At 57.6% G+C, this 14,720-nt stretch overlaps 1 protein-coding gene across 1 annotated transcript; it reads right to left on the bottom strand.

Moving 5' to 3' along the window:
* Positions 1–5,664: 5,664 nt before the first annotated feature.
* On the bottom strand, positions 5,665–10,829 carry ZIC2 (Zic family member 2). Its single transcript, XM_032151206.2, has 3 exons — positions 9,293–10,829; positions 7,322–7,485; positions 5,665–7,108 (listed from the first exon to the last, which is right to left on the bottom strand). Exons 1-3 carry the CDS (start codon positions 10,365–10,367, stop codon positions 6,749–6,751), a joined length of 1,599 nt encoding a protein of 532 aa, XP_032007097.1. The 5' UTR covers positions 10,368–10,829; the 3' UTR covers positions 5,665–6,748.
* Positions 10,830–14,720: the final 3,891 nt, after the last annotated feature.

The following is a 14,720-nucleotide window of genomic DNA, read 5'->3' as shown; positions in this document are numbered from 1 at the left end:
GAGCTCCGTGGCGGGAGAAAAGATGAAATTGTCAAGAGGAAGTTTAAAGGCCAAGGACACACGAAGTCTTTGAAACAATAAGGGTGAAGAAGTCAAGAAGCAGACTCGCCAAAGCCGCATTGAAACAATTTATTTTATAGGATCACTGTATTTCCATAATTAGTAAACAGAGCCACACTGGAAACACGGTCTGTGGGCTCTCGAGCTCACACGGGCCTCTCGAAGAGGAGAAAGTCAAGCTGTCACGGGTCTCTTTCGCCTGGGTATTTCACAGGAAAATATAAGGAGGCGGGAGGCCCGAGAAAGCTGACTCCAGCGAAGTTTGCAATAAGGATTAACTGGAGAAAGGAAGTCCACAGCAATTAAAACCCCTACCCTGGCTCATTAGTATTCATGACTGAATGTCCAGCTTTTCTGTTTATCTTTCTCCCAGGATCAATATCGGAGCAGCGTGGGCCTGGGAGGAGCCCAAGTTGGGCCCGGCGTGCGCCTGACCTTTCGCACCCTCCCTCCAGGTCAGCGCATCTTCAGAACCGCCGGCCAACGCCGCACAAGCGCTCATTAAATCCACCATTCACAGGCGGGCGGGCGGAGGCTGGGGGACAGGCCCGGGGGTGGGGACGGAGCCAGGGGCACGCAGACCCAGCCGTCTCCGAAGAGTTTAGGGAAACCACACTCGTCCACCTAACCACTGTGGGCCCAGTGGGCCAAGAGAGAGTAAAGAACAAGAACCAGCTCTGGCTGCAGCGAGAGGCTCCAGCGCAGCTCCTGGCAGGCCCTCGCTGGCTCGGCCTGGTTCCAGACCCTAGGTTTAGGGGGCCTTTGCCTGGTGGGGGGGGTGGAGACTGGCAACATAAGAGCCCCGGTGAAAAGGGAACCACACCCCCACCTCCAGTTCTGCCAGTCAGGAGCCTCTCTAGGTCTCCGCCGGCCTCCGCGGAGCAGCCCAGTCGCTGAGCGTTAACTGCGATGATTATCTCTGACATTATTAACATTATTATTATTTCTACCCCCTACCTTCTCTAGCAGCTCTGAGCTCCCTTCTGCTCCCCAGGGCCACCGGCTTGGCCTTTAGGACAGAGATAAACCTGACCCGGGAGGTTGGGAAAGGCAGAGGTTGAGGCCAGGTTCGGGGTACGCCGGGGCCAGGCATCTCTTCCCTCTCTCCAGATTTCCTCGGAGGTGAGGGGGCGCCCCCCTCCCTACACCCGAGGGCTGGAGGGCGCGCGGGCAGGCAAGGCAGCCTGGCCTCTCGCAGCCCCTGGGAGTGGGCTTGGGAGACCCAACTGCAGGGAGCCTTAGTCCCACGCCAGTGGCGCGAGTGCGGGCCTGGGGAGTGCCGCCCTGGCGGAGGACCCTCCGAGGCCGAATTAGGTTGAGAGCGCAGGGCAGGCCCAGCGCCCTCTAAGCGGCTCTAGAAAGGGCTGGGGGAGGTAGGAATGGGAGGAGGGGTGCGGGGAGCATCTCCTGCTGCCCACGCTCACCCACATTTCTGCGGCCTCAGGTCCTTCCCACTCACACAAGCCCGTGGCTGGGAGGCGTGGAAGCCGAAGGAGGTGAGGATGTGTGAGCATATGGCGTGAGTGAGTGTGTTGTGTGTGTGTGTGTGTCTGTGTGCGCGCGCGCAAAGGCAGGGGACCTCCCCACACACTCTCTGCCTGGCAGCTGCGCTGAGCATCCTCTCGCTTCATGGGGCAGGAGGGATGCTGGACGAGGGCAGGGCCTAGAGCAGGAGAAGGCGAAGCGAGGTGTCACCTCTTCAAAAGCTCGTCGGTCCCTGGGAACAAAAGAGAAACGTGGGAGGGCGACGAGGTGGCCCCAGCACCGAGAGTTCTCTGACTGTCGGGGCGGGGCAGGAGTGGGAGGACCCTGGTCTCGAATTCTCTGCCGAAGATCTTGGCTGTGGCAGCTCGGGGGCGGGGCGGGGCCTGGACTCGCTGGACCTAGTAGCCCACAGCCTTGACCGTGAACTCAGACCCTCGGGATGCCCTGGTTATGGCTGACAAAATTTCTCATTTGCAACACCCGGTTCAAACGGCCACGGAGGCCTTTTCGTGCTCGGGCACCCAGCCGGACTAGCCTGAGGGTTTTTGCCCTATCACCTGATACAGTCTGGAAGGACCTAGTGTTTTTTTTTTTTTTTTCCCCCGAAAATAAAAACCCAGCAACGATCTGGTGTCGGGAGGGGGGATGTGGAGGGGAACTTCTTCCGGTCCAGTTCTGAGCTGCCAGTGAAAAATAGAAACCGTTCATTTCGGTCTGCTGGGGGTAACAGTGGGCCAAGGAGCTCCGAGTTTCTGTGGAACCAGAGCGATATCAGACTATAGTCAATCCATCCACAAATCATTATTGAACCTTTGCTTTGGGTTCTGAGGACCTCTTTCCGGGACGTGTCTGCTAAAAACAAACAAACAAACAAACAAAAACCCACCCAAAGGTTCAACCAAGTCTTGATGGAGTGTGATTTTGAGGCCTTTATCACTCAGCACTTGGAAGCAGGCCTAGCGCGCCCTTCCGATCATTTCGGTGGAGTAGTGTGGGGGAGGGTAGGACCCGAGTCCCTAGTGGGCGCCCTGTGGGTTCCCGCGGGTCCCCGATGCCACGGGTGAGCTCACCAGGGACCTACCGGGACACACCTCCCCCCGTCCTGCCGACCTGGGCAGGAGACCAGTCACCTCGCCGGCCCAGGCCTTCCTTCCTAGCCAACCCTGGGATGCAGAACAGCACAGAGTCCAGGGAAACCCGAGCCTCCGGTACAGTCTGTGATCTGCCCTTGATCTCAGGGTTTTGTGCGGAAAATAAAACCACTTGAGACTGAAAACATCCGTCTGAAAAAGAGACAAAGGGGGTAGGGGGTGGGGAAGAGGAAGAGCGGAGGTGCCGGCCTAGGGAAGAGCATCGGGACAGCTCGGAATGGGCGTGCGGGTCCTGGGACGAGTTTCTTCCCTCGCGTCCAGCCGTGGCTTGGCCCCAGCAGCCTCCCCTTGCCCATGCCCCGAGCAGAACCGACGCGGCCTTTGATCCTGGAGTGACTTGCTGCCCTCCCCGAACTTCGTGGGATATCACTGAACCGGCGAAAGCTGATACCGATGCCGGTTATCATCGTGGGCATTAATAATGCAGTGAGGATCACGATAATTAATAATAATAATGACGAGCCTCCCGAGGGGGCTCCAGCTGCCTCCGGATAAAGCGACGCTCGCGCTGAGGGGAGTTCTTAGGTGGCGGATGGAGGTGAGCGCGAAGGAAACCGGCCTAGGCTCACTGAAGTTCAAGTTGACGGCGGCGGCGAGCAAAACCGTGCTCCAGCCGCGGCAGGCTGGGCCTCCCTGCGGGCAGCTACCCGCAGCGCGGCGCGGGATCCCAGAGAGGGGCGAGGGCTAGCTTCAGTTTCGTGTCTCTGGAGTCAAGGCAACAGCAGGTTAGCATTTAGGTCCGTTTAGACAGCCGGGCACGGATAGGGGTGGGGGGGTCCCCTGTCCCCCCCCCCACCAGGCCCAGGACCAGGCTCCTGAGTGTGGTGCAGGCTGTTGGGCCGCGAGCCCCCGCGTGCGTTCTCAGTTGAGCAATTTTCACATCTTGACACTTCTACACTATTGCCATCTCCCCTCCCCTCCATCCAGCCCTTCGGATTCGAAGGGCAGAAGAGAAAGGCCAAAGGGAGAGACTGGACCACCTTGTCGGGTCCGTGACTTGTTTAGACAAAGCCTTGGGAAGCGAGGGACCAGGGACTGGAAGCCCTTTCGAGGAAAAGCGGCTCCCGCCCGCTCCGCACATCCTACGGTGGACTCGGAGACCACTCCCAGGCTGTGATCTTCCCCGTTCATATTTTATTTTCCTGCTGAAAACTAGGATCAGCGCCTCCGGACCTGAAGGGGCCTCGGGTGGCTCTCCGACTTTCAGATGAGGAAAGCAATCGAACCAACTCAAGGCTGTGAGATCGGCCACCCCTTCTGGCCGTTTTCCTTCTTCTCCAGATGGGAAGAAAAGTCCCAAGCCCCATGGTAAAGTTGCCTTCCCCACCTCCATCTTGTCCTTCTCCTTAGATTTGGGACTTCTCTCAAAACCAATTTCCACCAAAAAATAAAAAATAAATAAATTTAAAAAAAAGTTGAAACATTTCCAATAGGCCTTTTTGTTCTTGCACAAGTTATGACAAATATTTCATTTGACTCCGTCCCCCCATGGGGGTGGGGGTGCTTTGGAAAACCCTAAACGATTTTCCTCACAGCTTATAATGTGTTCAATGAACTCTCTCAAGGATCAGTAACATATGCCAATTATTTTAATAATTTCGCCTAATATTATTAGGGGTTATAAATTTGATTTTAATGGGGATCTGATTGCTTCAGGAGTTGGCGCTTGAGCAGTTCGCAGGGCCGCTGGGAACGGCGAGCCTGGCCTCTGTCACCCTCTGGTCACTCCCCCCCACCCAAGGCTGGACGCCTTTCCTCGCCACTGAACAGGTAATGTGACCTCTGGGAGGTCAGGGCTGCCCCTCTCTCCCCAAGCGCCCCTCAGTCCTGGCCAGCCTGGCCCAGAGGCTCATTCCAGGGCTGAAGGGAAAGGAGAGCAGGGCAGCCGCAGCCATCGCAGCCACCCGCGCTCTGCGTCTCCGCGGCGGTGCTGGGCGATCCTCTGGAGGTGTCGCTGCCACCACCCAAGTCTTTTTCCAGCTGGGGGAGCTGGAGGGGGGAGGTCCAGCACCGCCCAAGGCCTCTTGGAGCTACTGGAAGAGGGAGATATTTTGATGGCTCAGAAATTTAAAAATAATCTTCCCCATCCCTACCCTTTCGTTATTACAATTATTTTTGCCTTCTTCCTTAGAGTATCTTGTTTGAAAACTCTGATCAGCTCCTGCGGGGGAGGTAGGAAGGCTGTAAACGTAGGAGAAAAGCTGGTGGCTGGGGCTCTGGATCTCTCACTTCCACCTGGCAATTTTAGTCTTGATATCTTATTCTATTTTATTTTTACTGAATTCTTCAAGAGATTCTTTCCTTTGGGGCCAACGGTTTATTGCTTTCTTATCTAATCTCCTCCCCCAAGAAGATCAAAATGTAGCCTATTTATCACCTTCCCTTGACCATCCTGCTTGTTGGCACACAGCTGCTTTGCTTCAGCAGGATTTCTCTGCTTAAAATTTCAAGCAACTTTTGGTACAAACGGGCCCTTAAAACTATAATCATTAGGCCAAGTTCAAAAAGAAAGTACTCTGCCCAGTTTTAAATGTGTAATTAAAAATAACTGTACCTCAGCTTTTCAGAGGGAGGGAGAGGAAAGGGGGCAGGAAAGGGGGAAAACAAAGAATAAGGAAATGTTTAGTGCTCTTAAATCCAGCCCAAATAGCTGAAAGAAAGAAAGAAAGGCATTCCCTCAGATAATGGAGCCATTAGAAGCTCTGAAGGTTCCTGCCGCCATTCCTCACAGGGGCTTTCCAAAAATTTAATTCACTCTCAGCTATTAAACAAAGGACGAAGAAAATAATTTTGAGACCTTCTGCCAAACGAGCACTTTGGCTTAGTTTCTATGCAGACACACACCTTCCTCCCCAGAACGCATGTGCCTCCCGCCCACTCAGGCTCGCTGAGGCGTACCCAGGTCAATCCTCAGCTGCCTCTTTCCCCATTTTCTTTAATAACTTTGCTAGAAAAAATAGTATGTTCATGCAGTTTCAACACATTTTATTATATTTCTGTATGCATTACTCTCAAAACATCACAAGAAATGATCAAACCACTTAAAACCTTCAAATAAAAAATCTGAAACAGTTTATGCCCACAATTGTACATATTTATAGTTAAGAAACATTCTTTATAAATATTGTTTCCTCTGTAGCAAGTTAATACCATAATTTAATTACAAATGGATAAATATGGCAACGGGTATTTACAGAAGGAAGGGTGTTATTACGGAAAAAGCTAACGGCACGACGTTTATTTTTCCCCCACAATCTTTCATACAGGAACTAACAAATTGAACTTGCAAAAGCACTAAAACATCACATGTAAACCCAGCTAACAGAAAAATACATTCACAAGCGTTGTTGGTGGTGGTGTGTATGTGTGTGCTATGGGTCAATGTGCTGAAAAAACAGAAGGGAGACTTTGGCACGGCTCATTTTTTCCAGTCTATAGTTACATGAAGTTTACAATCAGGTTGCCTCATAAAAAGGAACACAATATTCAATACCACAATACAAAATAAACCATTTTCTTCCACATTACTTAAAAAGAAACTGGGTAAACTAAAAGAGGAGAAAAGAGAAAGCCCATCACTTTAGGGAAGGGAAGGGGAGGAAGGCGGGGAGGAACGCAATCCGGAGTTTTACAAATGGACAAACTTCTATACACCAAAAAGCCATTAAAACCACCTCGGAGGAGAAAGGAGGAGTCCGCTATGTACACAGTTTGTCAGAAGACTGGGAACAGGGTGGGAAAGAATGTGGGCATGGAGATTAGCAGGGAGGTTTGGTTCAACATTTTTGTGGGTTTTTATTTTTTTATTTTTTATTTGTTTTATATTTTCAGCTTCAAAGACTCCGGAAGGGATATTTTTGCTCTTCATGCCTAGATTATTATTATTAAAAAAAAAAAACTTTTAAAAATCCTTCTGCTGGTAAAATTTTCATCATCATAAAAATCAGATTCATAATTTTAACAACATGATCACAAGGTGCCCTCGCTGCTAGCTGCGGTGAGGACTGCTGCGCTGGGGTGGGGACAGGGAGAGGGAGAGAGGCCCCAACCCGTCACACGTACCATTCATTGAAGTTGGAGGAGAGGCCGCTGTGGCCCCCAGCTGTCCCGCTGCCCCCGCCAGAGCTGCCGCCGCCCCCGCCGCCCGCCCCGCCGCCGCCCCCGCCACTGCCGCTGCCGCCGCCTGAGCCGCCTCCCGCGCCGCCACTGCCCGAGCCTCCGCCCCGGTGCACCGCAGACACCGCGGCCGCCGCCGCCGCAGCCGCCGCCGCTGCTGCCGCCGCCGCTGGGGACAGGTTGGAGCTGCTCTGGGGCTCGGCGCTGGGGGACACCAGCCCCGGGGGCGTGGACGACTCATAGCCAGAGCTGGCGGCCGGGGAGGATTCAGAGCCCTGCGGGGAGGACTCATGGACCTGCAAGACAAAAGCCGGGAGGGGGGACCAGAGGGGACTGGGTGTGAGTGCAGCTGCTGTGGGGCCGGGACCCTGGGGGAGAGCACCCCCAGAAATGTTCCCCCCGCCGCCCTGGCCCCTGGGGACCCTCCCAGGCCGGCCGAGGTGGTCCAGGCCAGTGCTGCACCGGCGCCTCGGCCTGCCTCACTCTCCTCCCGGCCGCCGCGGTGGTACCTTCATGTGCTTCCGCAGCGAGCTGGGGTGCGTGTAGGACTTGTCGCACATCTTGCAGAGATACGGCTTATCGGAGGTGTGGACGTGCATGTGCTTCTTCCTGTCGCTGCTGTTGGCGAAGCGCCGGTCGCAGCCCTCAAACTCACACTGGAACGGCTTCTCCCCTGTGGACGGCAAACACCGGCGCAGGCTGCAGACACCCAGAGCCTGCAGAGCCCCCACTCAGGCTGCGAGGGGGCTGGGCCGCGGCGAGGGAGAAGGGCCTGAGGGGGCTGGGTCCCTTAAACCAGTCCAATCCCCTCTGCGGCAGAACTAAGATCAAATTAACCGCCTTCCCGCCCGACAGTCCTGCTCATTTATTTCATATTTTACTTTCTTCCAGGCTGACGTCCATCTCCTCAAATTTCTCAGGAATGTGGGGTAGCTCCTGGCCCTGCCTGCCTTTTTAGAGGGCTTCTTGGATTTGCAGCTTCTAGTAAGTTGCTCTCGCCACGGAGAAGCTGTTATTATGACAAAATATTTGGGGCATTATCAAAATCACACAGGCTGCTGGGCTGCTGTCGGTTTCTCGCCAGGGCCAGTAAGCAATTACATTTGGAGTTGCTACGTGTTGTTTGGGGGCTGGGCTGTGGAGAGTGACTGAGCCAGTATTTTTCATCCAAAATTCTGCAAATTGAATTAACCACAATTCTAGTCTCACCTCCAGTCTTTAAAAAATAAGTTGAAGAAAAGGTAAATATTAGAGATAAGGCAGCATCTAGTGACTGCGGAGAGGCACAAGCTGGCGGGCGAGGGTTGGGGGAGTCAGCAAAGCCTTTCAAAACCTCTCCGTTTAATTTTCTGGCGGTCTCTGCATCCCGTTGCCAGAATTCCAAATGCTTGGAGTCATTTAGAGGTGCGAGAACTCAAACGTCGTTCCACTTGGAAAGGGGACCGTTTAACGTTAAATTCCATTAGCACCTAAATTGTTTCTTAAAGACATCCGTTCAGACACAGGACTCGAAAGCGAGCATTTAATGCAAATAAATTTCTCAAATTTTAAACCTTGTTAAAAGCTTGTCTCGCACCTCGGCTCCCTCCCTTCCCGGAAGAGAACAATAGGCCGCTGGCGCATCCCCACTTCGGAGTAAATATTGACGGGGTAAGTTGCTAAAACATTTGGCTTTCTTTTAGGAAATCGTCTGGCACGATTTTGGCTGAGACCTGGTCATAGATGAATAATCTATGAGGCAGGAGGCGCGTTCTTTTGCGGCTCTCTCTTCTCACGCGATCCCCCCGCGGGGCCGCGCTGCCTGGGGCTCTAGCTGACCTGGGGCTCTAGCTGACCTGGGTCCAAGTTGGGAATCGCAAACTCTGTGGTGCCCATTAGAGAATTTCACAAACTGCTGCGAAACCACAGTAAAGCCCCCGCGACCCACCCCGAGACGGGCTTTAAAAACACTTTAAAAATGAGAAACGCATTATAGCTTCGGCTCACACCAGACTCATTTAATGGGAAACAGTCCTGGGAAGGGCGTTTGGACCCCGAGTAAAAGAAGTGGGAAAACACACAAACCACTCAAACAGACATACACTCTGAGCAGAAAAGCACATTCAGACAAGCTGGCAAAATCCTCTCTAGGCTCGCTTCCCGGGCACCGAATTAGAGAGCAGTTTTATTTTGTGCTTTCTACTTAGAACGGAAATTATTAACCGGGGCTGAGCAAACGAAGCAATTGCATGACCCAAGCATACATTTGATGTGAGGCTGATCATTTAAAACTCGATTTCCGCACATGGAAAAACCCAGCCCAATAATATTCTGTCATCCTCCAACAGAAACAAGCTGCTGGCTCTCTCGTACACGCAAAAACACCTCCCATGCCAGGTCCCCGGCTGGCGGTCTGCGCCCAGCGTCGGCACCCACAGCCTGATTCTCAGCCTGTGCGTGTCTCCCCTCCGCGCCTGGTCCCTGTCCCAGCCTGCGGTTACCTGTGTGGGTCCTTTTGTGGATCTTGAGGTTCTCGGAGCGCGCGAAGACCTTGCCACAGCCCGGGAAGGGGCAGGGGAAGGGTTTCTCGCCTGTGTGCACGCGGATGTGGTTAACCAGTTTGTATTTGGCCTTGAAGGGCTTGCCCTCGCGCGGACACTCCTCCCAGAAGCAGACGTGGTTGCTCTGCTCCGGGCCGCCGACGTGCTCCACGGAGACGTGGGTCACCAGCTCGTGCATGGTGCTGAAAGTTTTGTTGCAGCTCTTCTTGGGATTGCTCAGCTGCTCGGGGTCGATCCACTTGCAGATGAGCTCCTGCTTGATGCACTGCTGCCGCATGTAGCGGAAAAAGGCACCGGGGTGGTGGTGGTGGTGGTGGTGGTGGTGGGCCGCGGCTGCTGCCATGTTCATACCCATGTTCATATTCATGGGGCCGTACTGGTTGTGGAGTTGCGCCGCCGAGTAGGGGTCGGTCCGCGGGCTGGCCACCTGGCGGTATTGCTCCGAGCGCCCGAACACCTCTCCGGGCAGCCCGAGGCGCATCTGCCCGTTGAGCACATTCTGCGAGCCGTGCGGCCCGTGCTGCTCTGGCAGGCCCGGGAAGAGGAGGTGGCCCTGGGCGTCCGAGTGCGCGTGGTGCAGGCCGCCCGCGCCCGGCCCGAACAGCCCGTGCTGCCCGCCGCCCGGCGCCGAGTCCCCGAAGCCGCGGCTGCGGAAGAGGAAGTCCCGGGTGGAGTTGAAGGGTGGCCCAGAGTAGGAGCCAACGTGCGCGGCGTGGGGCCCGAGCGCTGCGGCCGCAGCGGCAGCCGCAGCGGAGCCGGGGTAGGCTCCGGGGCCCTGCGACGTGAACGCCGAGCTCTGGCCCGGGGACAGCTCGTGCGCGCCCGGGTTGAGCTTGAAGGCTCCCATGTGCGCGGCGGCCGAGTCAACGAAGCCGTTCTGCGCCGCCGCCAGGCTCAGTTCACGGTCCTGCATCTCGGCGGCAGCCGCCGCCGCCGCCGCGGCGGAGTGGTGATGGTGGCGCGCGAAGCTGCCCACCCCGATGGCCGGGAACTGCGGACCCGCGTCCAGGAGCATGGCCAGTGCGCCCGCCCGCCCCTGCGAGCCCCGCGCCTCCGCGCCGCCTCGACTCCCGCTCCCGATCCGCGCGGTGCGTCCGGCGGCCACCGGGCTCCAGGCACAGGCGGCGGTGGTGGCGGCCGCTTCAGCCCTGGGAACCGCTCTCCTGCGCCCGCCGCCTCCGCCGCCGCCTGGATCTGCCCGGGGCGGCCGGGCGCGTAGCGAAGGCGCGGAGAGGAAGAGGAGGAGGCGGCGGCGGCGGTGGAGGCGCGGGAGGAGGAGGAGGAGGAGGTGGAGGAGGAGAAGAGTCCAAAGCCAGGCGGAGAACCAAAGTGTATTAAAGGAGCTGCGGCGGGGGCGGGCGGGCAGGGCAAGGGAGGGCGGGCGGGAGGAGGGAGCCGCGAGGAGAGGGGGGCTACCAGGGGGCGAGCGCCGCGCCGCGGCCCCCACCCCTGCGCGCACCCGCGCGCGCACGCACACACTCACTCGCTCGCACGCCCAGCGGACCCGGAGCCCGGCCGCGCCGAGCAGCGCCGGTAGAATGCAGTCACAACCGCGGCGGGGCCACGGTGCCCGAGCGCGGCGGCCGTGCGAACGCCAGGCAGGCGGGCGAGGAGAGGACCGAGGCGAACTCCGCGCTCCGCACCCGGGGCCAGCGCACCAGAGGCTCCACCTGACCGCGGCGGGGGCGCCGGGGCGGCAGGCGGAGTCCAGGCGTCCTCTCCGCGGCGCGCTGCGGCGACAGCTCCCTCCCCCGCGGCCCTACTCGCGCCGCCCCGCGCGCGGCGGGTATTGTTCCGAGCCGCGGCCGCAGTGTTTAGCCCTCCTCGGCCTCGGCGCTTGGCATTGGCTGCGCCTCGCGTAGTAAACTTGCAGTGGCCACGAATTTCCCCAGATGAAGGCAGCAGCCGCGCCGCTCCCCCTTTCTTTAAGTTGTGCCGGAGGAGGAGCCGGGGGAGTAGGGGGGAGGGGGATGTGGGAGGGGAGAAGGCGAGCAGGGGGAGGGGAGGAGGGGGAGGCTGGGCTGAAAAACAATAACAACAATAAAAAAGTGATCTCTCGCTCGCCTCCTCCCTCCCGCCGGTCGGGCCTGGGCGCTGGGCCCGAAACTAGTGGCCGCGCCGCGTGGACCCAGCGCAGTCCGCGGCTCGAGATAGTGTGAGGCCCAGGCGGGCTCCCAGGTCTCGGCTGCGGTGGGCTGCGTTCGCCACCGCCTCTGTTGATTTCGATGGGCGCCGCCAACGCCGCAGCAGCAGCCTTTTATTTTTTATTTTTTGTCTCCTCCTTTTCCTCTCCCCTCCCCCCGCACCCCCTAGTCTCCCGCCCCGGCCTCCCTCCCTCCCTCCCTCCAGCTCGAGGCCGGGCCCCCCCGGTCAAACCGCCCCTTTAACGGCGGCTCCCGCCCCGCCCGTCCTCCCAGCGCCGCGATTGGCCGCCGCGGCCTAGTCAATCCCGCGCCCCCGCCCCGCGGCCGGTCCCGCCCCTCCGTCCCCGCGCTCCCTGAGCTGCTCCCGACTCAGGCAGCCGCTGAACGTGCCCGCGGGCCCGGCCTGCCATCCTGCCGCGCTTCTCCCGAGACCTCGGCGCCGCGGCTTCTAGTCCCGGCCGACCGCGGCGCTCCCGGAGCCGGGCGTCCAGCGTGGCGCGTTCGCGGGCCCGGGCCGCGGGGTCAAGGCGCTCTCAGCCGGGTCAGGAATGGGACGCAGCCCAGCGCTCCAGTGTTTCTGCATAGGCCACCGACTCCCCCGGGATCCAAGCAGCTCACAGCGGACACCGAAAACCCCGGGGACGCCTGGCCCGAGCACTCCTGGCCGCTCGAGACGTGGCTAACAGCTGGGTCGCCCGGCAGGAGGCTCTGCGCGCGGGGACATTTCAGGCCCGGGGCCTCGCCGGGAGCGCGCCACAAGGAGCGGCGGGGGGCTGGTCTGCTGCCCGCTTGGCACGCTCCCTACTCTCACCCCGCCTTTGTAAACTTGCTCTGTGGCATTGAAACCACAGGTGCAGGACGATGGGCACAGAGAAAGCCAGGCATGCCCCTTCTTCCCACCCTCCGGACGCCCACCCAGACACCGCCTTCCCCGCCCCCCGCGGCGTCCCCGTCCGCCCCTCGGCGCGCTGAGCCCCCCCCCCCCCCCGCCGCTTGCGTCCTGCTCCTATTACAGCAGTAAACACTGGGCAGCGGCCCCCGCGTGGAAGGGGGTTGTTTGGAAGTCGTTTAAAGACAGTGTCACCCTCAGGGTAAATGCCCAGAAGCCGGGCCGCGCATCCTTGGGCTGAGAAGTGTGGGAACGCCCGAGACCAAGCGAGGCTCAGGCCGGAGTTTGGCTGCGGGTCAGGCTCAGGGTCTCGGGAGAAGAAGCCGTCAGACATGGCAGGGCTTAAACCTTCTAGAAAGCATATATATCCACTCCTTCTCCAGGAGCGGGGAGTGCCACCCGGGCGGTGGCCCAGCGGCGAGGCCGCTCCCGGCGCCGCGCCTGGGCAGCCCCGCGGCCCCAGGCTGACCGCTGCGGACATTTCCTGTCGCGCCGCCCAAATCTCGCGCTCCCGAGGTAACCAGAGAGGGAACGGAGGGCCCAGAGGCTGCAGAGGTGTGAAGGGACGGCCTGACGCCAGCGCCTCGAGCGTGTTCACCTGGCTGGCCTGGAGAACTGCTTTTATTTATAAATCTCTAGGAGTTGAAATAAAATTAAACGAAGAGAAAATAATCAATTTTCAGAATTATGTTCTGAAATGAAATCAACAAAAACGCGGGAAGAATCCTCTAGCTCACTATGGCCGGCAGAACCCGGGCTCTCTTGCGCCGGCTCAGGCAGCCTCTCCCGGCTTAAGCGAGTCTCTGCAGGTTGGCGCTGGCCGCAGCCCCTTGCATAAGGGGCCCTGTGCCCTCCCTCCGTCCCACTCTTCCCTGTCCTGGGGGTGGGGTGGGAGTGCAAGAAGGAGGGAGGCTGTGGCATCCTGACTGAAAGCAAGGCAGTTTGCCTGGAAGGTGGAGATTCTCACCTTCCCTGAAAGGAAGAAATGTTCCCATTTCCACACCCCTCTCTCTGTGCATAAAAGGGGGCGAAGGGCACTAGCCAAAATGGCCCTCTAGACCTAAAGGGACCTGAGACATAGACGCAGAGAGAAAAGAGAACATCTTTGGCAGAAAGGCTGCCCTGCTACGTTGAATCCATTAAAAATTGCCTAGTGCAATTTTTATACTACACACTTGTTTGCTTTATTCATCAATTTTTATGGGGATGGGAGACGAGCGCGAGAGGAGAGTATTTGGAAAGGCTTACTCCAAAAATATTTCCGAAGGAAAATATTTTCTTGGAGATTGGTTATGAGAATAGCAGACCTGCACATGCAGAGACCTCACTTCCCTTCCTTCTTTCAGGCCATCAGACTTCCAAGTCTTCCTCCTTTCCCACTGTCTTACCCCCTCCCCAGTCCTCCCTCCCTCTCCTCTTTGACCCATTCTGTCTTTCGCTTTGATTTCGCCTTTGCTGCTCCCGCGTTTGGGGATCGCGCGGCTGGGCGCTCGCTCGCGCCGGATTCCAGGGGCCGCGCGCGGCCGGGCGGTGGGGCGGACGCCTTAATTCCCGCCGGAGACCCTGCGGGTTGGGCCCTCCTGGCTATTCTTTTCCGGCTCTAGTTCTCCTCTCTCTGCAGGGCACAGAAGAGCTGAGCCAAGTTCAAAGTCACGTCGCCGTCCCTTCTCAGAAGTGCTTTATTTCTCTACAAACCGCAAAACCCCTTTACTTCACGACACTTTTTTTTTTTTTTTTTTTTTTTTTAAGGAAGGAAAGTGAAGAGTGAGAGAGGGGGAGCAAGGGGAAAAAAAAAGCATGCAAAGGCTTTCAGAGTTACTGCCTCAAAAGTAGACTCGGGTTCCTTGGCTGAAGGAAAAAAGTGGCCAAGCAGCGTTATGCACAGTGTGAGTGAATTCAGTTTTTCAACAGGTTTCTGGAAGGGCCCGTCTGTGGCAGTGTCAGGCCCGCAGGACCCACAACTGTCTCCATCCGGCAAACAAGTCCCCTCTTTGTAAATTTCCCAAAACTATGCTTCCGAAATCTTACGGAGGCTGCGTGCGGCTGGGCGGCAGGCCGGGGCTTGAGCGGACCCGGCTCCAGGCCGCGGGGGCCGGTGTTCATTTCTCCGCAAGTAGAGGGAATGGCAGCGCGATGGAGAATTGGGGTTGTCTTCAAAAACCAGAAAATCCCGACAAACACCCGAGCGCCCATCAACCAAAGCACCTCGTTGCGGTTTGTGGGCCTCTGTGAACAGTGTTGACTGAGTTCTTTTGTGGTATGGGGTGTGTTTTGTGTACCTATGCGTAAATGTAGCGTGTATGCACATACTATACCCTCACACGCAAATAGGTAT

This window comes from Hylobates moloch, unplaced genomic scaffold, assembly GCF_009828535.3.
Source record: "Hylobates moloch isolate HMO894 unplaced genomic scaffold, HMol_V3 SCAFFOLD_4, whole genome shotgun sequence".
Lineage (NCBI taxonomy): Eukaryota > Metazoa > Chordata > Mammalia > Primates > Hylobatidae > Hylobates > Hylobates moloch.
Note: the sequence above shows the minus strand (reverse complement) of the source record. Positions and strands in the feature narration are given on the sequence as shown.